The sequence below is a fragment of the Diadema antillarum genome, unplaced genomic scaffold (genome assembly GCF_040938485.1).
Source record: "Diadema antillarum isolate AM-2024a unplaced genomic scaffold, OU_Dant_1.0 scf00000033, whole genome shotgun sequence".
Classification (NCBI taxonomy): domain Eukaryota; kingdom Metazoa; phylum Echinodermata; class Echinoidea; order Diadematoida; family Diadematidae; genus Diadema; species Diadema antillarum.
In genome coordinates this window covers 262,887-283,728 of record NW_027270922.1, presented here as the reverse complement: position 1 = coordinate 283,728, position 20,842 = coordinate 262,887, and the positions used below count along the sequence as shown (strand labels likewise).

Genomic DNA, 20,842 nt, shown 5'->3' with positions numbered 1-20,842 from the left:
GCATGCGCGCACTAAAGTGCGTGCTCCAGTTTCTGCTAAGGCGAGGCGCGCCGTGCAGCTGAGGGTTTATGAGGTAACAAAGGCTTCTATATTTGGAAATTGGGCAACTTTCAGCACAAGTGGAAATCACTGATACATCTGTATCTCTATGAAAGAACATAGATCAGTGGTGGAAATGAGCTGCATGCTTGGCGGAGGTCTGCGCTCTCAGAGTGCTTCTCTAGTTGTTTATATCTTCAGCTTCCAGCTACATGGCACCTTGCCCAAGCAGGGCATGCACTTTAGAGCGCATATGCAAAGCTCACAGTACGCGCAGCACGAACTATCAAGTTCATTGACCCTTTCTGCCAAAAGAACGAAAGTTTTTCACAAATCCATAAAAATTACCGGAAAACTACCAAAATTTAATCATCTGTTCCCTGTGTCATTATCAACTTTTCCTGCATGTTTCATTCAAATCTGTTCACACAACTTTTTCAGTTTACTTTGCACACAGACAAATAAATCAACGCCGATGAAAACATAACCACCTTCCTTAGGCGGAGGTAATTACAATTGTACCTAACTGCTCCTTTGTACGATAAGAGTAAAAAAAAAGAAAACAATTTTTGCAGGCAGATGAAACAGCTGTTGTTGTTGTTGTTGTTGTTGTTGTTGTTGTTGTTGTTGTTGTTGTTGTTGTTATGTTGTTGTTGTTGTTATGTTGTTGTTGTTGTTGTTGTTGTTGTTGTTGTTGTTGTTGTTGTTGTTGTTGTTGTTGTTGTTGTTGTTGTTGTTGTTGTTGTTGTTGTTGAAACTCTTTGTGTGACATGTTCTCACACCTAACTAAGACGAAGGCTTGCAAACTGTGCATATTTTGCTCAGGCTCACAAATTTATTGATGAATCACAATATGTTATAGTGCATTATAAAGCATTGTAGTTATAGGCAATCATAAGACTTACATCACAAGAAAGGCAGATCTGGCACTGATGCCTCTTTAAAAAGTTGCATGGCTTTGAAAAAAAAACCCACAAAGACAAAGCTTTTCAACAGCACTCATATGAGTCGCTGTCTCTGAACAATAAGGTACACAGGGGGTTTACATCATCACGACACACCAAGTTACAGGTAAGGAAGTCAGATACATTATGTATCAGACAGAACTCTGGTGAAACTGAGGAAATAAAAGATTGACTCATAGCACATAGTTATGTCTCAAAAGAATAAACATACTTGAGTCATATTTCCTCCTCCCCCTCCCCCTCGTAATCCACTTCCTTCTCCTCATAAAATTTATGTACATGTCTCCTTGTATTCTTCTCGCACATCTACAAAGAACATCTACAGTGTATATGCTTTCAGACACAAGTTGTACATCCTTGAAAATACAAATGTTTAGTCACACAATCTATGATCACAATGACTTCTGTATATTAATACCACATATTCGGTGAGTCTAATTTTTCATGAATCACGACTTCCAAACAATTTTGCAAGCTGTTGAATTTAAGTACAGTAATGAACAGAGATATGTATGCTTGCACATCAGATTCATATCGTGATCAGAGTTGATATTTCTGCATATTGATAAATGCGCATGATATAGCAATCAACTTGCGAAATTTGACAATTTATGCCACTTAAAGTATTAGAAATGAATGCAATTTTATGAAAAAATAAACCATAGAAATATCCTACCTCCTCCCAAGAACATGTGAGTTCTTCTGCAACGATTCCATCGTCCCGCGCAAGACCTTCATCATTTCTTGCTGCTTGCTCTGGATCCTTTTCTTCCAAGAGGAGATATTTCTACAGGGAGTGGAAAATTTATGCGAGAAATGGCTAACTTTATAGAATGTACAGTATGTGCACTTTCAGAATCAAGAAAAGATATGGACAATGGGGGAAAAATATCTACAAAAATTAACATTATCCAATAAAATCATGTTCTAATGTTCCTAGAAGAAGGAAGTTTAATCCTATCATGCTACTTTGAACTCCAACATCTAGTAAGTGACATGCATTTACTGCATAATTAATTAATTGGTGGACCAAAAGGACTAAACAACTAATCAACAACAACTGCTACAAACAACAACAACAACAACAACAACAACAACAACAACAACAACAACAACAACAACACCAACAACAACAACAACAACAACAACAACAACAACACCAACAACACCAACAACACCAACAACAACAACAACACCAACACCAACACCAACACCACCACCACCACCACCACCAACAACAACAAATTGCAAGAACAAGATCTGGTCGGGACAGACAGATGGACAACCTAGAGATACCACTGACACTTAAAGCATCCTTCCGGATGGAGGCCCAAAAGTTTGCCACATTTATAACGGCCATATTCCCCACATGCAATGTGCCACACGCTTGGCATATGTATCTTTTGTTGTTGAAATTTTGTCCCGATACCTCGATGCGACCGAGGGAGACCAGGCACTCGGAGCGGAACTGGATGGAGCGCGGGAACATCCTCATGAAGGAGACGCGCAGGGAATTGCAGTAGCTGACGATGGCAAAGATACTGGCAGTCCTGATCGTGTCCGACGTCAGGGCATAGAAGATCACCATGCCGACGTCGAGGAGGCGGTTGCCAAAGAGGCCGAGAGTGACATTGAAGGCCAGCGGGTAGGACGCGTTGATTATCTTCTTCACCTCGTTGCTAAAAACAGACACAAAAAAACCAAAACATATTCAATGTTTGTTATAACTATACAAGTACAAAAACATGTGATGCCAAACATAGCTGTACTTCAGAACCTACTATCGAAGCCCTATCTTAATCTTAACTTGTTATATAAACAAATGATATTGTGATGAATCATGCAATTTTGTAAAAGAATGATAACCCCTAGTCTCCTTCCATATTTGCATTAATAGATATGATCCTCAGAAGAAAATGGAGAGTTATTAATCACATGTGATTTATCAAGACTTACTGTAATCTTTAGATTTTATAATCCCTGTATAATCAAGAATCAGCACACCTCTGGTTTGATTTCTCCATTACTTGACAATATGCTGGAAGTAACTGTCAATCATAAAAACAAGGTTTTAACCCTGTGACCCTTCTTTTATTTGGAATCGTGGTACTCACTCTATGGGGCTGTTGATATGTGGTACAGTGGTAGCTGCGTGTCTACAGTAACTCATAGTTCTGTCAAGTTCTAGAGGAAATTTTTCCTCATGGCCATGAAAAAGATGGATTAATTTAAGTCCCATGTACAGGCACATTTTGTAGATGATTAACCTTTTGAATACACAGTCACAACATACCATGCTTTTGAACGCCATTCCATCAATGCCTCCAAACTTGACCTAACTCTAAGACAGCCAGCCCAATATGGCGTAACAATAGCTGCAGTCACACTGGCGAAAGATCGTAAAGTTTAAGATTGCGATCTTTACCATCTCGATCTTTCGGCAGTGTGACCGCAAACTTCCTGCGAAACTTCCCACAAAACTTCTCGCAAAAACTTCCCACTCACAAATAGAGAGATTTCCCCCATCCTGCCAAACTTCTCCATCTTTTGCCAGTGTAAAGGCTAGAAACTGAAACTTCAAGAAGTTTGTCAAGTGAACAGTTCACCACCTATTTGCAGACTGTTCCTCCAAAGCATGCAGCCATTGTTATGAAGGTCTTCATATGAAGGTCTTCATTGTTTTGTCACAATCACCAGCTGTCAGACGGTGTACTCTTCTTCTTTCTTGTGCACACGCACCAGTGACCCAAACTTCTCGATCCAAAGGTCAACAAGTTTGGCTGCCAGTGTAACCGTGGCTAATATGCCTCAGGCCAACAGGTAGATAGTTAAACTAGATATATCGCTACGGCGACTGATATGCCTCCGCCATAATGCATGGTTCTCCTAATAGGTGTATAGTACAATGTCTTGACAATGTGTGATGACAGTTTCACACAATTGGCAAAATATTAAAATGACAGGTTTGACAAAAATGTGCTGAATGTTCACTTTTCTAGAACTAGGTTCAATTGGATGAATGATTAAAATGTCAGAGTGCAGGTATTTGGGGAACTGATGATTTTTACTTGACTTTTGACCCTTTTATAAGTTTATGCATTGAGTAATTTTCAAGGTATTGAGAAAAAGTATAATTTCAGTATCAAATGGGAAAATAGCATTATCTAAACCTTTCGTTTGACCTTTGACCTCACAGTTCCACAAAGAATCACTGTTAGGTAGAACATGCATAAATATGTAAGTTTCATGATGATACCTTGAGTTACTTTCGAGATATGGAGGAAAAAGTGCAATTTAGCACTTTCACTTGACCTTTTACCTTTTGACCTTTGACCTTTTGGCAAGAAACTTCCCCAAAAATATATATTGGGTAATACATGCCATACATCAAGTTTAAAAAAAAAAACCTTCAGGCATATTGCATTTTAAGGAAAGTAGTGATATTTTGAGGAGTTGACCTTGACCTTTGACCCCCTGACCTTTGACCCATGACCCCCAACTTCCTTAGATAATCGCTGCCCATCGGTACAAGCATATATACTAAGTTCCATGAAGATACCTTGAACCATTTGCGAGATATGGAGAAAAACATGAAATTTCAATTTTTTTCACAAAATAACCTGTGACCTTTGACCTTTGACCCTGTGACCCTAAAATCCACACAAAGTATTATCCCCCAAGGATCTGCCCTCATACCAAGTTTGATGTAAAACCACCACACGGTTCTTGAGATATCGACAAACACAAAACGGGACGGACGGACGTACGGACGGACGTACGGACGGACGTACGGACGTACGGACGGACGGACGGACGGACGGACGACCCGAAAACATAATGCCTCCGGCCACTTCGTTGCGGAGGCATAAAAAGAACTACCCTGCAGACATGAAATTGGGAAATAATGCGTGGATTAAGCCTTTGTGTGCTTCCAATGTCACTTGACACTCAAATTCCCATAATATTGTACTTACTGGCCATTTTAAGTCCCCAGCACAGAGAGGCTTATGAAGGGGGAGCTGCAGAAGGCCGCATAACTTACCTCCTGATCTTCTTGATCAGCTCACCAAATGGTTTCTCCCAGGCATACATTTTGATGACCCGCATCGCTGTGATTACCTCGGTCATTACAGCCACCCTCTGGTCCGTGAACGCAGCCGTCTTTCGTCTGGAATCAAAAGAGAAAGAGAATATCATGTTTATGTTTCTCTTCCAGTTAAATATTGATTTTAAATTGTATACCCCGTACACCCAAATGAAATAACATGTCTTTCATTAATTCTAAGGCACATCATGATGTCATATGCAATATACATTGTATGAAGAAGTTCCAGACTAATGAAGTCGTTTGATCGTTTATTGTCGAATAACTTTTTTGTCTCTCCATATCATCACATGTATCATCAAAATGTCTGCACAACTTTACAAAATACTGAGTGTATAAATAGGTACACATGGTAACTGTAAATAGTTTGTCATTGTTTTTGAGTGGGTTCAGAATGCCAATTACCTTCAAGGGGATAGAGGAAGGATAAAAAGCAGTTCAATAGCTATGAATGAACTATAGCCTTTACCATATGAGTTATTTGGAATTCCATTTCTTCTACCCCCTCCCCCCCCCCCCCCCTTTTTTTTTTTTGGGGGGGGGGGGGGTGGTGGTAGGGGAAGGGTAGGGTAAGTACCAGAGAATATACCAATGAGGTTGCATACCATGTACACAACATTATCTCAGACTTTGGTATGAAATGGGTGTGTCTAGACAGTTACATACAATGCTGTATCTGCTTGCCAGTCAATGAACTATCTAATCATCAACCTATACCAGGAAACTCCAAGGAATTAACCTTCCTTCTATAACTGTGAAAACAGGTATTTATGTTAATTTGATCAGTCACTGAGCAAACAACCATCTTTATTTGACCAGGACTCCTAACATTATCGTGGTGGAACCCCCCAGTCTGGATGGCATTTATGACTCAAAGGTCATATATCCTGATTTCAAGGAAATTAACACATTGCCCCGCCTTTTCAGAAAACACACATTAGTACAGGCTACAAATTTTATGTCTCTTATTCCTCAATAAATAGCATACATACACACACACACACACACACACACACACACACACACAGACCAGGACACACACATGACTGCACAATCACTATCCAGAAAGATACATGTAAATGCACAATTATACACTTCCAGGCTACACACACACACACACACACACAATAAATGACAAACATATATCAATGCTCTTTCGTCACACATGTATAGGCACACACAGAGACACTACTGATCATACACACACGCACACACACACACATGCACAAAGGATCAATTGATTTGCAGATTAAGAGATTTAGAATCTTAATCCTTACTCTCTCCACACAGACACATGCGCACACGCACGCACACACACATGCGCGCATGCATACACGTCAATTTCCCTCCATTTGAAGTATTTCTACACACAGAAATATAATCTTCATTAAACCCTTCATCTCTCCCGATCCCCCCCCCCCCCCCCCCCCCCCCCCCGTCTCTTCTCTTTTCTTCCTCTGTGTCAATGAATTCTAGGCAGTGTGCACTGCATCCTTGACAAAGTTAATGACTTGATCTCTACTACCCAGTTACTGGAGGTATGCACTACCAAGTGCATTCAAGGATGTTGTTGCTTGTTTGCATTTATAATTGATGGCATTTCCTATGTCTGTCGAGGAGTCAAATCCTGGGTGTAAGGGCGACCTTCCATTAACAGATGATGAGGCTGGTCTAAATTGACTTCATCCTCTGCCTCCTTTTCCAAAGTGCTATTAAAATATTTCATGAATGTTGCAGCATGGGGAAAAATCCTCACAACAGAGTTTGAGTTTTGCACACCGTTTGGCAGCTGCATGCATTGTCTACAGTGAACCAGAATGATCAACAATGTTTCTGTGTTCTTCTTATTTCTTTTTATTTGAATGTTTAACTTGTTTAATTTGTTTGACTGAGCTACCCTAAGTTTTTTCACCCCTTTGAATTGTCTTCCTACCCATCTTTTCTTCCACTTTCTTTCACCTTTTTCATCTTTCCCTTCTTTCTCTTCTTGCATGCACTCTAGTATATTGTAACAATATTCTTATCAATTATACATGAATGTAAAAATGTGACTGCTGTTATAACAGCTTTTCCAAAACTACCAGTCAATTTGACCATCATCCTGTAACTTTAAAGGGATAGTACAGTATTGGTGGAGATGAGAATTGGGCTTCTAACTTTTTGCGAGATACCAAGAAAACACTTATGATATAGTACAGAGCATACCATTTTAAGAGGAATTCAAAGTTTATTCGATGAAAATCGGGTTTGGAATGAATGAAACATCCAAAAACAAAGTAAAGCAAAGCGATCGTAAAAAAGTGTGGGTCCCACACTTTATTAGAATCGCTCTGTTTTGGATATCTCAGCCATTTCAAAACCAATTTTCATCAAATAAATGTTGAATTCCTCATAGAATTACACGCTCTTTCATATTTCATATGAGGTTTCTCATTATCTCACTTAAAAATGTTAGAAACCTGAAATTAGGTCTCAACCAAAACTGTACGATCCCTTTAAGCAGCTGACTGACTTTGCAATGATTAAATAAAAAAACAAACTTAGATACATAAAATTTTTCTACTCTTACATTTCCTTCTTTCTTTCTATCTTCTTTCTTTCTTTCTTTCTTTCTTTCTTTCTTTCTATCCTCTTTCTTCATTTTGACAAAACTGTAACTAGTTGGCTGGCATTAATCTCTGAACCCTTAACATCCGTTAAATTCTTCTTCCTCAATGAACAGAAGAATGAGAGCACCACGCACCTGAGCTGGGTGAAGAGTTTCCCAAGAGCCACGTTGAGGGGGATGAGAAAGATCATGATGGCGTAGCCAGGCAGACTCCGGTAGTCGATCTCCAGCCAGAGGAGCCACAGGACCACGCCCGCCTGGACTGGTCCCAGCCACAGGTAGTGTAAGAAGACGTAAAGCTGTGCATAGTACCAAGGATGAGACACCATACCACATAACATACAAATCATAATCTTTGCTATTGATGGACAGAATGGTGTTTTCTTCTTCTGCTTCTTCTTCTTTTTCTTCATTTTTTTTTTTTTTTTTTTTTTTGCAATCAGCACACCATGACATAAGTGCTACTTTTTCATCTTTCACTGAAGAGATTTTTTTTTCCTTTTTCTTTGTTCTCATTGTTTGGATTTCTTTATGCTTTCTTCCTTAAGGGAAAAGTTTTCCCAAATATATCAAGTACAATGTACACATGTGGATTGACTGAATGCAGCAATATTATTTTGTAGATCAGTGAAGTTTGAGAAAAATTGAACCACCTGTTCAAAAGTTATGAATTTTCCTAGTTTTGGTGCTGCCACTGCTGGATGAGGAGACTGTTCATAATATCAGGGCAGGACAACAATATAAGAAGATAAAACGAGAATTCAATAAAAATTAATTTTTGAAGAAAAGCACACATTCCTTTGACTCACTCCTAACATGTGTAGGGTAATATTACTCTCCTTGCTTGCTGAAAGAGGTTAAGTTATTTGCTCTGCATTAATTATGCCAGAAAAAAAAAATTTGTGGAAGGAAAAAAACAGCACCTAAGATTCATAAAGCAAAGACATCAAAAAAAAAAAAAAATGATAAAGATGTGTGGGCTGGCCATCACACTGTAAAAGCTTTACTACAGAGCATGGCTCAACAGTAGAGGTGGCCCTGGGCCACTAAATATTGATGTAGGACCATCAAATTTATCTTTGGGTGGCCCACTTGGGCTACTAAGATTCAAAATGGACTGTTACTTTTGCTTTTCTTTTTTGGCACTGCATATTTTTTTTTAGGGCCACAAAATTTAAGATGTAAAGATTTTAATGGCCCAAATGGGCCGCCAGACGAAGAAGTTAGCGTTGTTGGTCACCTGATCAAATCGATTGACATCGTTGGTCATGAGATTGTTGACCTGTCCAGCTGTGGTCATCCGGAGGGATGAATTGTTCAACTTCAGGGTCTACGGTGGGGCACAAGCAAGTTAGAGAAACCAAAGATTTAAAAGGAAACATTATCAGAATTTGATGAGTACGTACGCACTGATCAGCCAAATGGCAACAATATTACCCAAGTCAGTAACACCACCCACCCACGTCCCCGATAAGGAAACTTCCTCTTGTTATCAAGGACTGAACACAATAGTGGCTGAGAGTTGGAAAAAATTGGAGGTGGACCAGAGAGTGGTAATTGTGAAACCAGACTTGAAAACAATTTTATGGCAAACTGTCTCACAATGATATAATGTAACCATGCATATGGAAGTTGACTGACTCCTCGCTTGACTTATATTATTCAAGTTAGGTATATACTGGGCTGAAATGGTGAAATACAATAGAGAGAAAGTGGATCACAGTACTACAGAATGCTGCTCAAGTCTGCCATTGCTTTCACTGACCTCTCTATACAGCAAGTCAATGAGTAGTTTTTAAAGTTTTGATTTTTTTCTTTTTCTTTTTTTAGGGGGATGGAGGATTTAATAACTTACCAATTGAAGTAAAATATATCACTGGTATTTACCATGAACTATTGCTCAGAAAATTACATTTGAGATAAATTTTGCATCTGCTTCATGTTTTATCTCCTTCAGTTTTGATATATCAATTTCACAAGAGCTCTCATTTTGAATGAAAGATATATTGCTAAAGGTAAATTCAAATGTTCTTCTGAGCACATATCTGGAAATGAGTGGCAATTCAGAGATAATGCTGAAAAAATCTTCACTTTAATACACATGATATTGTACCTCTTTTGTGCTCAGTTTAAAAAAACAAACAAAACAAAACTAATCATTGTTGATATTGTTACCTTTTTCATGAGACAAACTCTCTTGACTATCACTTCATAGTTTCTCAGAAGAAGTTTGTGAATGAAGAAGATAAAAACTGTACATACAATTGTATCACACTGCTGTGATTAAGAAGAAGAAAACAGTTGTGTGCAAGACCTCTATTCATACAGTTTATTTCTGTTCTCATTCATTCACTGTGTATCTTAACTCTTTCTATGTGCCACATTTGCATACCCAACTTGTGCATACATATATTTTGCTCAAATGCACTAACCTGCCCAAACTGATGGATAAATTGCCAAATAACACACTCAGTGTAATGAAAGCTTCGCTCAAGATTCTTATCCACCCACGTGTAGCTTGCATTGTGTGGTGATTAAATATCAAGCAGTGTTCTGCATTGGAATTTTGTGTAAATTTCAACTTTCTGTTATTGTATTGCTTGTTGGCAAAAGCCATGCCTGAACAATAATTTTAGCTACCGGTCATTTGAAAAAAATATATAATCAAAATATGTCATATAATTTACATCATAGTGAAATTTGGGATTTTCTTTTCATAACAATTTTGCTCACTGCATGTCCAGCAAAACAAAACTGATAAAAAGTTACACAGATTTGAGAAACAGAATGTTTTCTGAAAGCATGACCCCGTTTACAGTGCGGGGCTGGGCCGAGCCGCGGCCAAGCCCAACCTCAATTGTGACGCCGAGCCCCGCAATTTTGTCTGTTTACACTGCTTGGCCGCACTTTCGATTCAAACCTTTCAATATTTTGTCGTAGTGGCGCTCTGCTTGTAAACAAATGCAATTTGGTATTGTCTGGTTTTCAGACCCTTTGCCAACTGAATTCCATGGCGAAGAAGTCGCCGTTCAGGCAAAGGCCTTTGCCGAAGGAAAAAATCCTTTGCAGGACAAAACCACTTTAAATTATACTAGTTTTCGACATTGAGGGGGTTAATATCCTGAATAGCGAAATAGTACAGGCAGAGGGTTTGGAAGCCAGACTAAAATTGGCCGCGCATTTGGCCCAGTTTGCGTTTACACTGAGAAAAGACCGGCTCGGCCGCGGCTCGGCCACGGCCAAGACCACCTCCAGAGCGTGGCCAAATGCGCGGCCAATTTTGGCCTCGCATTTGGCCTTTTGTGCATTTACACAGAAATGAAGGTGGGCTCGGCCGCGGCCGAGCCTCGCACTGTAAACAGGGTCCATGCCTGCATTTCAGTCTCAGAATAATGTGGCATGCAGGGGGTTTGCACTGTGGTGAATAAAGAGTTAATCTCCTCAGGATATTTTCACAGGGCTACATATGGTATTTGAGGTATTTAGTCGCCAACAGGAACTGAGGAGGAAAAACAGGGTCAAACATCTCCCAACCTTCGAAAAATTTTTCCACACTGCTGTTATAAGAAAAGTAGTTGCGTCCCTTCCACAACATTGAAAGATAAAAGAAAAGAAACAAACACATATAATACAATGAAAATTAATATGCTTTCTTAGGTGAATATTGAGCCGGATGATCGTGTGACTATAAACATGTGCAGCATGTGATCAATCTGTCATGTGATGTAATAAGGCAAACATTGTTGCCAACACAGCACTACATTTTATAAACATGCCTCATACGTGCACCTTCCTGCCAGTGAATGTCAAACTTTCAATATCTGCCACCGGGTAAACCGACAAAAAAAAAAAAACAACAACGTGATTCTGTGTTTCTACTTTCCCAGGTCAGCACTTTCCTATGGTGATGACAGTAGGCCACAAGCCAGCGATCAATGAGCGCAAGGAGTCAGTTCTCTGCAAGCTACCTTTTAAACTTCGCAAGCTACAGCCTGTACCTTTTAAACTCCAATCACATTGCAATTACCTTCATACATGTATGGGAATGCTACATTGTTTCACCTGATTTGACCTACGTCTCATTTCAATTGTTATCGTTGTTGTTGAAGGGTCAGTTGCTTTGTTTTGTTTGGGTGTCTCTTTTAATGGTGTCAAAGAGGAGTGAAGGTGAAACTGAATAACAGAGGAATAACTTGACAAGCTGAGGCAATGCAGTGGGGTGGGGGAAAGGCTTTTAATAACATGTTTTGCTAGAGGCTAACCTCCTGCTTGAAGAAAGAATATCATAAGAAATCATGACATGAAACAAACAAAAGTCCTGAATACTTATTTCTGACTGGTTTGAAATACATGTACATGTACTAAACTATCAGGTCATGAAACAAACATTGGATTCTACAAGAGTAATCATGTATACCACACTGTCTCACAACACAGAATGCTGCATCACAAAATGCTCACTGAATGGAACATAATCTATAAGTTGATATTCACTGGCCTTCAAAAGGTCACTGACCCTTATCTCCCGCAAGATCCTGATTTTTTCCTGTACATAGTCTTTGTGCACCAGAGAGCCTTGCTTTGAAGGGGATGGGTAAATAGCCTTCCCACTTGTCCCATTTCCTGCATTTTTTTTTCCCCTGACCTAAAATTTAAACTTCCTCCGCTGTGGAAAATTATCTTTTGCTGGAGTAACTTCCTTTTAGATAACTGGTTTCTACATTATTCTGCAAGCTTGTATACACTGTAGTCCCCTCAGATCAAATACATGATATGTCAGTCCATCTACTTTAATATGTTTTCTATTCTCTCCCTCGTTCTCTTTCTCTATATACCTACCTACCTTCTTAATATCTCTTTCCATATATTTTTAGATTTGCATGTCCATCTATCTATCTATCTAGATCTATCTTTCTATCTCACTATCATCTCTAATTCTATACAGAGACAGGGAAATACATGTGGATTGATAGATGATCATGGTTTTGCAAAGTGGTCTCAAAGACTGCCATATGATAACATGTTTTCTGTAACGAAATTGGATTTTTCGATACTTTCACTACCACCAAATGATTGTTTTCTTCTTTTTTTTTCCAGATTTCTTCTTTTCTATCGACCCTGTATTCCTGTTTCTGATTTGTTTTTTTTTGTTACAATGTCCTTAAAGAAAACAATACTAAGATGATAATAGACCGATTCGGGTTCGTTGAGGGCAGGAGGCAATTTGTGGCGCTGGGCGCAGCCATCAGCTCAAACTGCCATGTCCCAGCCTACCCCCCCTCCTCTCCCCCCCACCCTGCGGGCAACATGTTTATCGCGCACTTGTAGCAGAAGTACGCGCACTTGTTACAAAGGTTCGCGCAATAAGCAAGCGTTCGTGCACTCAGTACGAGACACCTATTGGCTAAAATAACCATGCATCAGTTTTTCATTGCGTGCGCGTGCTAATGTAGGGAAGGGGTGGTGGAGAGGGGTCGGCCGGGACACCGCAGTAATGGCGCTGCCCATGCTGATAATACACAACCGCCTCACAGAATTGGTCTATAAGTAATTGGCCATCAATCATACAGAAACAAACAAAATTGTATATAAAAAAAAAAAAAATACACTCAGCCAACAAAATTTATGCTGCCCCCAAATGTTTGCTTTGTTCTATGACAATTGATGGAAACATGATGTAAATATGATGTGGAGCAGCATTTATTCATCAGGATTCCTGCAACTATTGTTTACTCATACATAGTCTTTCCCCTCAGACCCTTACTATGCTTAGCTTAAAAACCTGTATGTGCCTAGCACATTTCTTTCAGCAGCATTCAGTAATCCATCCGATCTAAACCTAGCTGTACATTTAATAGCAAACCCACTCAGGTGTAGCAATGTGCCTCAGTCTAACAGGAAGGCCATGGTGATACAATAGGGCTAGGGAGATAAGGTTATCTTAGTCTATTCATTGACTACCGGTGATAAGTTCCTAAACATCTGTGCCAATCGGTAAAGTAAACCACTCCCCCTGTGCGCCAGTTGGCGGACGAAGCACTTAAGGGTTTATTTTCTTTTTTAAGGCATCTATTCTGAACTGTTATTGTGTTTTCATTCGACCACTCTGGCCAATCAGTGCAGACATTCGTCTCTACTCTCAATGAATAGGGATGATGTGAGTCTCCTTGGGCCTATTGTATTGCAATGACCTTCCCTGGGCAGACTGCTTTCATTGTTCAAATTGATTGGATTATTGCACTTACCTGACTGCTAGAGAACATTTCAATGCCAAGATAGAATAGCTTGGAAGCATTATGGAAAAGTCCATGTGCACAGAAAGGCTTGAATAAAAGGGCTGAGAGCCCCTTCCTCATCCTGTCCCCCCCCCCCCCTCAATCTCTTCCAATGTAATTTGCCCATTGTGGCATCAGAAATTCAAGCCATTACTTTGGCTTTATTTCATCATTATTTTCCCACTCAACCTGCCTACCAAGGGTAAATCAATCTCTAGGGGAGAATGAATGATGAGGTTTGATAGAAATCAACTGTCTGAATGCTTTAGAAGTACAGTATCTCCACTGAATTTCTACACATTGGAGCCACATTGTACAATATAACGTCAAGACATGTGCACAACCACTTTAAATCACGCCAGGCCCATCAATCAATAAATGCATTCCTAACATGTTAAACATACGACAAAGATGTGAAACAACAGGGTTATGAGTGAGCATTATGGTGCATAGTAGGCTAAACCTTTGTGTAGGACTTGCCCCAGGCTTCAACCCATTGGCAATTTTTTTTTCCATAATAAAATATCATGAATCAATCAGATAGAAAGTAACACTATGAATATGAAAGAAAGAAATAAAAGAAAAACAAAAAGACAAAGAAAAGAGAGAGAAAGAGACAGATAAAGACATAGAGACGAAAATGTGCAAAGAACATGGGAAAAGGGGGAGAGAGAAATGGAGGGGGCAGGATGGAAGGAGAGAGAAGGGGGAAGCGAGGGAGAAAAAGAGAAGCAATGGTCAAGACACAAACCAACCACTTACCTTCTTGTACATCAGTGTGCACAGCGCCACCCTGGACTGCATCCCCAGTCTCTGGATGCCAAAGAAGTTGACACCATGGACGAAGGCAAGAAGGAGGGCAGAGAGCCCCAGTCCCATGGCATAGAGGTAGGCATCGCGTGTGGAGACGGTGGAATCCACCGAGAAGTACTCCGTCAGCCACTTGAGGAGGAGGGGTTGTATGAGACGCAGGCCTTCCTAGGGGTGCCAAAAAAGGAAGACGGGACCACTTAGCTCAGATGGCACTGAGAATCCTCCTTGAATACATTCAACCTGCTTGGACCCACAAAATGTTGATATCTCTCAAGCTTTGTACAGTTGGCAGTGTGTTAAAGGGATGGTACAGTATTGGTGGAGATGAGAATTGGGCTTTTAACTTTTTGCGAGATACCAAGAAAACACTTATAATATAGTACAGAGCATACAATTTTAAAAGGAATTCAAAGTTTATTCAATGAAAATCGGGTTTGCCATGACTGAAACATCCAAAAACAAAGTAAAACAAAGCGATTGTAATAAAGTGTGGGTCCCACACTTTATTAGAATCGCTCTTTTTTGGATATCTCAGCCATTTCAAAACCAATTTTCATCAAATAAACGTTGAATTCCTCATTGAATTACATGCTCTTTCATATTTCATAAGAGGTTTCTCATTATCTCACCAAAAAATTTTACAAACTCTGCAATTAGGTCTCAACCAAAACTGTACGATCCCTTTAAACTCTTGTTTGTTGTAAAAGTTACAAATCTTGCCATTTGCACTTTTTTCGGGGGGGGGGGGGGGGGGGAATGATGACACCATTCATAAAAAGTAACTACCGGTGGTACTAATCAGCAAATGGTATCACTACAAAATCTAGCCATTCAAATCTAGCCATCCAAATATACATGTACACCCTTAATTCAACACCCTCTAAAGATATTTACTAGATACTATAAAAACAAAAATAATCACAACCATGCAAAAAATGTCATTTGCACTTTACATGGCTGTCGATGTCACATGCACCATGTGTTTTACAAATATCTGCTTTCTTGGTGGATGAACAAAAAGTAAAAAGGAACAGCAAAATTTCTCTCCATCATGCCTGAGATACCTATTGAGATGACAGAAGTATTCCATTACAAAGAATCAAATGTCGTGGTGTTGCTTTAAGTTTATGTTTGTTCAAATTCTTACCTGACAACATATAGTATTTAAAGCCAAAATGGATACGTTCCCCATACCTACATGTACAATACACAAACTTTTCATACTCGGGACTTTCCATGACCAGTGTGAGGGACAAAAAAAAATCCACTCTACCTATAAACATGCTTGTAAACCAGATCCTATGCAAATTAGAATAAATTTTACTGGCAAAAAAATCATTATCAAAATAAAAAAGTAATGTGATACATGTTGATCAGTTCCATGTGTGCATGTTCACAAATGAGGTTAGATGACTAGACAACAATGATTATAATGCACATACAGTACATGTACTTCAGGTAACCCAAACAATACAATATTGCAGTAACCAATTTTGACACCAATCAATGCAAGAACAATACTTGCGGTAAATTACTGACTGGTTTCAGGTTTGAAAGGATGAATTAAAGAACTGGCTTGTAATTGACAAAGGGCAAAAACCAGAGCCACTTTCCAATTAGAAGGAACCTGATCACTTTTGCGAGAGACCGATTAATAAATTTTGTCAGGACAGGTATCATCAAATCAATGCATTCCATTGAGCAGGATTCCCTACTCAGCTTCAAAGTAAGAGTTTCTACATCCTTTTCTGATAGAGTATTAAACTGAGTGAACCTATCAAACTGTATACCTATGGGAGGCTAACATGCAGTATCATCCAAAAATGTCATCAAGATAAAATCATCACATAAAACTGACTGCACAAACATGTCAAAATTTTGAGATCTCATCAAGAAAATAATAAAAAAAATAAGTCACTAATAAATTTACATGAATCTACAGTGGGTGGAATCACAGGAAGCCTAATGGGACATTGTCAACAAAGATTTAGTATTTGATTTTATAATCGCTTTTTACATTTTTTTCTGATCACCTTTGTTTTCATTACTTAAGGCAACATAATGAGGTTTAAAGGGATGGAACAGTTTCCATTGAGATGGGGTTTGAGGTTTCCAACATTTTATTAATGATGATTTTTTTTTTTTTAGATAATGAGAAACCTCTTATAACTTTCATATGAAAGAGCATATAATTTTAAGAGGAATTCAAGGTTTATCTGATGAACATTGTTTTTGAAATGACCAAAATAAAGCAATCTTAATAAATGGTGGGATCCACAGTTTATCAGGATTGCTTTATTTTACATTGTTTTTGGGCATCTCAGCCATTTCAAAACCAATTTTACTCAAATAAACAATTAATTCCTTCTAGAATTGTAGGTTTCTTAACTTTTTATAAAGTTGTTTCTAAATATCTCAAATAAAGTTAAAAATCTCACCACAACCAATACTATACCTTCCCTCTAAGAGCACAATTAATATCACGGTCTTATTATGGATTTGACCATCCACGTCACACGTACATGTAGTACACTCGTACCTCAGCAGAACAATCAGAATGGTTACTGTGTGGAAGTAAATGTTCCACCATTACCACTACAGCAATACTGAAAAAAAACACACAAACACAGACAGACAAGCTGACAAATGACAAATAGACAAACAACATAAAGAAAATGCATGGGCGTTTATCTACTCTAAACAATTACTTACCTCCCACATAAACAGAATGCCATAAAGGCAGTATGTGAAACCAAATGTTTTTGAACATAGCTCTTGTCAGGCTTGCTCTCTTTCCCTTGGCTACATTTGCTTCTTCTTTTTTCCAGTTTCTGGAAAGTTCAAGAAGAAGGGAAGGGAAAATGGTAAGAATGTTAGAAAATTGTCATGAAGATTGCTCTGGACAGTTTTTACAATAGGTTGATAATCATTTGACTTAAATTTTTTGTGTGTTTGATTTTTTTCCTTATGAGATCATTTTTACAACAATGTCATGTGAGATGGTATTCGAAAAATGTTCTTTCTTCAATAAATTGCAATCAACCTGTTCAAGGGGAGACCTTTCAGCCCTGTAATTCACTGTACTTGGGTGGTCGATCTACATCTTTATTGCCTGTGACATATCAATATGATAGGGAGACCAGTAAAATAATAACAGATGAACAGAGGTACATGTAGTACCATATTACAACAACAACAACAAAGAGACAAAGTCCAATGTCTGACATGAAGGTTGATAAAATTGAGGTCAGCAATCCTGCAAGAGAGGTGAACAAAGAGTGTGCATTGTGTATAATTACACAAAGCTCGAATTGTCTCTGGAAATGACGCCCTGTTGTATCTAGCCTTGCTATTCTCATTCAAACTCTCCAAGTGGACAATGAAAACACAATAGCCGGCCAGGTTTCATATGTATTAAAGATTGAGATCAGAAAAATGTAGTATAAAGACACTGCAAGACTGAAGAGTAATGCCTGCATAGGGAATGGGAAGCACGGGGTGCTTATAGTTTTTTTAGTGCCAGTTTTGATTTTTGTCTTTATTTCCTTATGCAGTATCAAGTCATGTCATTTTCTTTTTTGCAATTGAACATGCTTAAAGTATTTTCATGTACTTTTTTGCTTCACATGATCCAGAATCAAAGTTCCAATCTTCAAACTCTGTTCCTCACATTTGCATTCCTTTTTTATCAGTGTGTGGACCTTTCAAATGAAGTTGAGATCTGGCACCATGGCACTCAGTAAAATATGCATATACCTCTCTAATCGCCCTCCGAGAGTGTCAGATGAATCCTCCGGAAGACATTCGTAGAGGTCGCTAGGAACCACCGTCTTCTTCTTGTATGCTGACTTGAAGATCGGCCGTGCCCAACTGGAAGTCAAGTGACGCGACATTAAAAAAAATTACACAGTGCAGGCCGCTCAGATTAAGAGAATGTCAAAGCACTCAACCTGCTGGATTTGTCGACTTTACCTAGATTCTAAAACTTCTGATGCTCTGCTTTTCACTTTGTGAAAAACCTCTGCACCCAAAGGCAACAGCTTTTTTGACCCTGTGAAAGTATCACAAAACAGGAGCCCTTTCCTCCTTGAACATTGGTTTTTCTGGAGGACCACTGAGCAGATCTTATGGGGCACTTGCATTGAGATCACTCAATGTATTCATGAATGTGACATTGTCAAATCTTTATTCAAAGATTCACCTGAAAGCATTCTTGTTTCATCTGCCTTTTGCTTCTATATTCATGCCCTGTCTGTCTCTTTCATCTTATATCTTCTTCTTCTTCTTCTTCTTTTTTTGAGCTGTAAGGAGACAATTTCTTTCTCTACCTGAAGCAGCTTTCTTGTTCTTTTTTTTTTTTGGTAGAGTTGTCCAGAGTATTATGATTTCACAAACATATTTCCATCAAAATTATTGAAAAACTGGTTAATCACACTTAGTATGTAGCATTCATAATTTGAAGATGTTTTCATTAATTCCGATTATTCATAATCAAAAAAGGGGTGTCAGAATTGTCTCAACACATCATTTGCCTGTCAATATCACATCCCTTCCTGTCATGCTTGGTCTACACCAGAAGATGATATTCAAATACATGTACTCTACAAACTTACTATTAAAATATGGCAGCATAATGTACTTAATAAAATCTGTAAGTACAATATGTCAACTGAGACAGCACCCCCCCCCCCCATAGAGTGCCTATAAATGTACAGAATTGTACATGAGTGCCCATAATTTTTGCAGAACAATCAACATGACTGCATTTAAGATTTATTTGCTGTAAAATATTGAGGCCCAAACCACTTTGTATACTTTTAGCTCTTTTTGACAGAGCCATGACCTTTGCTGACAGTACAAAGTTTGCAGATAGCAGTGTTTGCACCAAATCTAGGCAAACACACAAGTACATTGTATTTTTACATGCATGCATATAAAATGTTGCAGCAAACAAACTCCTTCATAATAAAACAGTATAATGTGAACTGTTGACAGGTGTTGTAGGTGTTGTTCTGGTACACCTGCCCTATCTAATTCCTATAATACAGTGAAGATGAATCTGATTTCAGGGCACTTAATTTATGGCAGCCATAACTGAAGGGCTTCCAAGGAAGAACAAAAGCACTGTCAATGGGTTTTGCATCATGAACTTGGTGCAATTGCTATGTCAGTGCATAAATTATCTTTTGTTTGGCATTATATTCAAAGCCCCCAGTTAGAAATTACCATAAAAAAAACAGCACCTAAATTCAACTGGTCTATACATCCAGTCTTTCCCCTCTGGGTCAAAAAGTTGTCCCCCCACGACACACCACAGAACTTCAAAGCAGGGCATTGCAAGAACAAATATTTTCTCCCCTTGCCCACACTTGGGCATTTTCAGGCAATTCATCTATAATACATGTACTTTTCAAAGGGAATGGCCCCCATTTTAGAAGTTTGCCTATGATGGTGAGTTCTAGTCACCCCGTATGAGGCTTTATGACACCCTGTGGAGGATTCGTCTCCTTGGTCTGATCAATGTTTTGCTGCCTCATGCTACAGCATGAGGATTCATGGCATGTCTTGATGTTCTGCTCAATATCATTCAATACTTTCACATACTTCTTTAACTGCACGCTGTGCATTTCATAATGAATGACAAAATTTATCCAACAAATTGCGGCAAAGTGTCATGATATTCAACATTTGCCCGGCAAAGAATTGTGATTGTTCACGATGGTGTACAGGCTTGGCATGTATACAACACCAAGGATGGATATGTACGAGTGTGTATTTAAAAACCACAATAAGTCCACAACAGGTGCTTTAAAACACAGAATGAGTGACTGCAATTTGGAAATGGGCATGCAATCATTTGATGGCAGACAAAGTGATATTAGTCAAATCACACACTACATGAGCTAGGTAATCTCACTTACTTTCTATTGATGGGAACTGCAAATAGATTTGCAGTGAGTCTCGCTTTCCTTGCTTACCTTCATTGCAATCTCATCAAAAACAAAATGATGTCTTCAGTTGTGAAAACGATTGCAAA

The 20,842-nt window shown here is 38.8% G+C and overlaps 1 protein-coding gene across 1 annotated transcript in view; it reads right to left on the bottom strand.

Moving 5' to 3' along the window:
• LOC139743020 (ATP-binding cassette sub-family C member 4-like) overlaps positions 1 to 20,342 on the bottom strand; it is a 60,306-nt gene extending 39,964 nt beyond the window's left edge. Inside the window, 10 exon segments of the mRNA XM_071653529.1 lie at positions 1,681 to 1,791; positions 2,434 to 2,683; positions 5,047 to 5,172; positions 7,853 to 8,016; positions 8,958 to 9,047; positions 14,755 to 14,970; positions 17,518 to 17,574; positions 17,576 to 17,636; positions 18,562 to 18,675; positions 20,272 to 20,342. Coding sequence (XP_071509630.1) covers positions 1,681 to 1,791; positions 2,434 to 2,683; positions 5,047 to 5,172; positions 7,853 to 8,016; positions 8,958 to 9,047; positions 14,755 to 14,970; positions 17,518 to 17,574; positions 17,576 to 17,636; positions 18,562 to 18,675; positions 20,272 to 20,342 — 1,260 coding nt within the window.
• Positions 20,343 to 20,842: the final 500 nt, after the last annotated feature.